General features: G+C 35.6%; 1 protein-coding gene across 2 annotated transcripts in view; it reads right to left on the bottom strand.

Moving 5' to 3' along the window:
* Window positions 1-1,191, bottom strand: part of LOC137043653 (rho guanine nucleotide exchange factor 17-like) — a 124,318-nt gene extending 123,127 nt beyond the window's left edge. For both annotated transcript variants that reach the window (XM_067419966.1, XM_067419965.1), the window contains exon 1: window positions 166-1,191. In XM_067419966.1, the coding sequence (XP_067276067.1) occupies window positions 166-700 (535 nt within the window). In that variant the 5' untranslated portion in view covers window positions 701-1,191. The remainder of the gene's footprint in view (window positions 1-165) is intronic.
* Window positions 1,192-5,478: the final 4,287 nt, after the last annotated feature.

The following is a 5,478-nucleotide window of genomic DNA, read 5'->3' on the forward strand; positions in this document are numbered from 1 at the left end:
CATCACTAGCAATCTGTCACAACAGTCAACAATATAGGCCTACCGTAGAAGCCATTGCTTAAGTTCGAGCAGACAAATAATAGTAATTATTTGTTTAAGTTTGACGATGCATTAAGCTCTAATAGGCTAAATGAGAACCAATTATTTAAAAACAATGTATCTTACCTGTATTTGTGCCACCCACGGTCTTCCTGAGTCTGTAATTGTCTGCTCTGTCCGAATCCGATCCTGACACAGACTCTTGAGCCGAACAATATATGTTACTGTCTTTAAGTTTCTCTTTCGCAGACTCCGAAAACTCTTTGGATAAGCAGCCACTCTCGTTCAAAGACGAATCTTCGGCACTTGTTGTGTTTTTAACGCTTCCAGTGTTGACTATGGAGCTCTGTGTCACGGCTGTGCTCAAACTGAACTTCTCAGAGAGCTGACGAACCGATGGAGATATTCCATGAGACGCTTTCTTGAGGTCTGCGGTTGAGAGGCTGGCCGCTGAGATTTTGGAAACTTTTCTGGATACAGAAACAGCGTGCGTCGCTTGTGATGGCTGCGCGCTGTGCTCTACGGCGTCTGGGGGAAGGGCACCGCACCTATCCAAATCCTCTCCAAATGATCTGCGCTTCTTTGCGCTCCAGCTCTCCAACTTTTTGAAAGAGATGCTTCTATACACGGGCGCTTTTCTCTCCGTTTCCTTTTCAGCCATTGCGATGCCTGTCCTCCCACTTGTCTTGCTTTTCTCTCAGTTCATTGATAAATAGTCCGCACTTTTCTGTCCCTTCTTTATCCGTGGTTGCCTTTACCCCCCTGAAAACAACTTACAATGCCCCCATTTAACCACAAAAGTTGCTTGGCAGTGTTTTCCGTAGAGGGGGACAAAAAAACTTCAGGAACAACAGATGAGATTGTTCACGAAAAGAGATATATCCCCAGACCTTTGAGCATGTTTGCCTCCCTTAGTGTCCATACATGCATTTAGAAAGAGCTCAAAGTTTGAGCAAAAAACTCCCAAGTGTTTGAGCCCAACAAATACTAGAGAAACGTTTGAATAATATACTTTTTCCAAGGTAAATCCCATTTCCTTGGCCGACTGTCTTTCTTCAAACGCATCCTTTGTTTCCAGCTTGAATAAGTGCGCTCAGCCTTTTTTTAGGCACAATTAAGGGTTTCCGTGACTTGTGGCTTTTACATGCAGATAGTTGCTTGGATTGAGGGCGGGACTAAAACATGGGGTCGGGGTTAGAGAGAGAGACCCCTGGGGAATATGAGGGGGGATCCAGCTTTTCCTCTTTCTGATGTGAGAGAGAAGATAATCCTGACATTATGCCTCAGTTTATTAATGCACAGTGGGAAACTGTTGAACAAATCCGTTTCTTTGCTGAGCTCTGGGGAGGTTGAGACAGACATATAGTTTTTTTCTCTTTAACAAAAAGCTCTGTTTGTCAACAGAACTAGCTTTACAGTAAAAACTTTTGCAACCCTTTGTTTCGAAGCGTTCTTTTCTCTCTTTTCTTTTTCGTCTCTTGCTTTTTATTTGCATGAGTAGAGCGCACTCTAGTGGCCATTTTATTTTTTACTCATAGACAATTGCCTGAATGAATGTCATTGCTTAAAGGGACAGTTCACCGAACAAGTTGTAATTTGCTCACCCTCAAGTTGTTACAAACCTGTATGCATTTTTTTTATGTTGCCGAACATAAAATATATTTTGAAGAATATGCGTAACCAAACAGTGATGAGAAAAAAAAATACTATGGAAGTAAACGGGACTGTTGGGTTGAACTATCTCTTTAAGAAAAAAAAAATCCAATCAAGCGTCATTTATTTTGAAGGAAAAAAAACTTTAAGAAAAATACATTTTCACAAATAGATGTTTATTAGCTTTAAAATGATAAAACAACAGATTCAACAAAATAGTGTTGAAAATAAAGACGAATGTGATCAACATCATAATATGATGAACTGCACGGGGGTGTCTTGTGAACTTAAGAACCGACTTCATAGGCTACATCTACTGAAAATAACATGACATGCAAAAGTCTTGCATTTTTATTAAAAGGCCTAGTTTGGTATCTTGTTATGTAATTTATTCACATTAATATATGTTTCAGTGAAACTTAAATAGTTTTTGGACAGGTCTTTCTATAACTTGAATGTTGCAGTAATATGAGGCATTGCAGTAGGGAGACCGGGGATGATTGTAACACGGGTCAGTTGTAACAAGAACAATGTCCAATCAGGAACTAGTTACAGATAATCTAATTCACGTCGCACATGCTCAATTGTCCTTATTCCACATGTGATAAACTGTGTGCAGAGTGCAGACATAACAATGGTGTTAGAGTAATAAAAAAATAAATAATAAAAAACTATTTTGACGTAAGAAAGTTTCTTTTTAATTTTTTTTTTTTGTTACATGAATTTCTGTTTTCTAGTTAAACACATGCAATTTTAATTATGTGTATGTGTGTCTGTGTATATATTTGTCATCCAAGTTATTAGTGCTATTGTTTTAGCTGTTAGCTGTAAGGTGGGCTAGTTTATGGCTACATGACTCTGGGTTAGTTCTAACAGAGTCACACACACAAGCGTCCTGTTTTCCCAGGACATGCCCTGTTTTCAAGTTATGTCCTGGCCCTAATATAACAATTTTACAGAGGGGGCATACTTTAAATGTATTAAAATTATTAAGGCATCTTTAAGTAAACTTAGAGTATTATTTGAGTATCTCATTGCCGGGCCAAGTTTTAGGTAGTAAATATATGGTCACCCTACACAGACACGCATGCACTTTCAAGTGTTCAATTTCACTATGTCTAATGCTATGACTGACAGTAACAAACATGCTTACACACATAATGCTTGTGTTCAAGTTCAATTTATTATGGTCAATTATGACTGAGAGTGACACACATTAGTTATATTGAAAAGTTAGTTTTGAATATAAAGCTGTGAATATAAAGCTGTAAAAATATATATATATATTTTGCCATAATCCTTATTACATTATGTTACATTTCACCCTGGTGGATATCATAATGTTACATCTCACCCCATGGTATGTTACAACTAACCCAGACTATGGGGTTGTGAATTGTGAATTGGGGTAAATATCTGAGACAGCAACAAACATTTCTCAGATATTATGAACGACCATTATAAGGGTTGCAGGATGCTTTAAAGTTTAAGTTGCACTTTAGTTAGATAACTGTTTTGCATTCTAGTGTTTAATAACAGTGCATGCATCTTGCGGAAGAACATTGAAGCCAGAACTACTTCTCTGTGTTTATGGCTATGCCGAGTCACCCAGCGACTCCCAAGGTTTATTTTTCTCCATCATGCCCTGATGGAGTTTTGGTTCCTTGCCACTGTCGCCTTTGGGGGACACTAAAATTGGGGACACTAAAATTATGATTAAAGTTATTTAATTAATTATACAAATACAATTTATGTATTAGGTTTTATTTAATTATATAAACTATAATACTTATATGCCAACATTGTCGCTATATGATAAATTAAAATAAGCTGATAACATCACTGTTTTCTCCAGAACGACTGTACAGCCAAATCTAATTTTGTTGCAATAGTGTCCTGTTTGACACTGTGAAGCTGCTTTGACACAATCATGATTGTAAAAGCGCTATATAAATAAAGTTGAATGATTGATCGACTGTGCTCTGCAGTGTTTCCTACCAGACTGGTCTGAAATAGTCTCAATATAAACACTTATTATAAGTATACGGTATTGATTCAGGGTGATACAAAAACATGGGTTGGAAAATGGATTCATGTTGTACATTCTAATTATTTATTTTTTGTAAATCTTGAACACAAGATTTGGACAGCAGCTTTGGGGGAAACAGTGAACTATAGACTTAACTAGGGGTGATAGGCCTACAGTGAATAAGCTTAAGTCCCCAAAATTGTTGTGTTTCTTTAACTATGTAACCTATATATTTAAAATAGCACACTAAACTACTATTTCTGCACAATTATATGCATACTGTATGCAAATTGTTTGTGTCAATGAAATATCCAAATGATCAGCTACATTTGCAAAAATACTGTGTACAGGCAGAGCACTATGCTACCGTATCCCACAATGCCCTAACTTGACCTTTTACTTCTAGTATGATGAACCTGAAATAATATCAGCCACAGTCTTTCTTGAATTATTTAAATGGACTAGCACTTTTTTCCAGGAATAAAAATGGCAAATAACCTTTTTGTTTTATTTTTTATTTAATGATAACTGAAGGCCATTCGATCAATACAATTTGCAACATGGAAATGTTTATCTCTGCATAATGCATGCCATTTAACAAACAATTGAAATAAAAACACAGGATGTAGTATACAGTGATCACAGTGTAGTATGTTAGTATTCTACTCTGAGCAATGAGTAAAATGAACTACTTATTTTATTTTGCTTCATGTTTGTGCACATTGAAGGAACCATTTATTTGTTGCCCTTCGTTATACAAGACAAAATTAGTCAATAATTCAATAAAATTCACAAACATAATACTGACCAAATGACTGAAACACATTGAAATACTGTATACTGCTTGATGCTTTCTAGTTCTTTTCTTAATTGTATTGGTAAGTTGTTGTATATTTTGGTGACATTGAAGCTTCAAATAAAATATTACAACCCATTTGATGTCCACAGCTGCTATTAAACTGTTCATGAAAGCACAATGATAGTATAGCACAGCTCTGTTCCTGAATCAGGCACTGTACATGTGTTGTTGTTGTTAACACTAGATCCTTCTCTTGTAGGACAAGATGTCACTTCATAAGGGTGTTGAGCTGTATAACGTGTTATTAAACCATCAAACATCTGATAATGACTTTCATTCAGATAATATACAGCAGATGTACAGTAGTATGATAAACAGATGGTGTTATTCTTTCCATTCCAAATGTGTGTATTCATCTCTATTTCTCATCCATAATTCCACATGACATTGTTTCAAAGGAGGCATCACACCCATTTATCATGCATATACACTACCATTTAAAAGTTAGTCACTTAGATTTTTTAAAATGTTTTTGAAAGAACTTTCTTATATTCACCAACACTGCATTTATCTGATTAAAAATGCATTGCAAACAGTGATCAAATGTCTGTGATGTAATTTTCAGCCTCATTACACCAGTCTTCAGTGTCACATGATCTTTCAGAAATCATCCAACATTCTAATATGCTGATTTTCTGCTCAAGAAACATTTCTTATATTTATCAATGTTGAAAACATGTAGTGCCGCTTCAATATCTTTGTGGAAACAGTGATACATTTTTTTCAGGATACTTGATGAATAGAAAAGAACAGCATTTAAAAAAAATAGAATCTTAATTATAAATTACTTTACTGTTACTGTTGATAAATGTAATGCAAATTTGCTGAATAAAATAAAAATAAAACCCCAAACATTTGAATATATATATATATATCCATTCAAATGTTTGGGGTTTAA

The sequence above is a fragment of the Pseudorasbora parva genome, chromosome 16 (assembly GCF_024679245.1).
Source record: "Pseudorasbora parva isolate DD20220531a chromosome 16, ASM2467924v1, whole genome shotgun sequence".
Taxonomy (NCBI): Eukaryota; Metazoa; Chordata; class Actinopteri; order Cypriniformes; family Gobionidae; genus Pseudorasbora; species Pseudorasbora parva.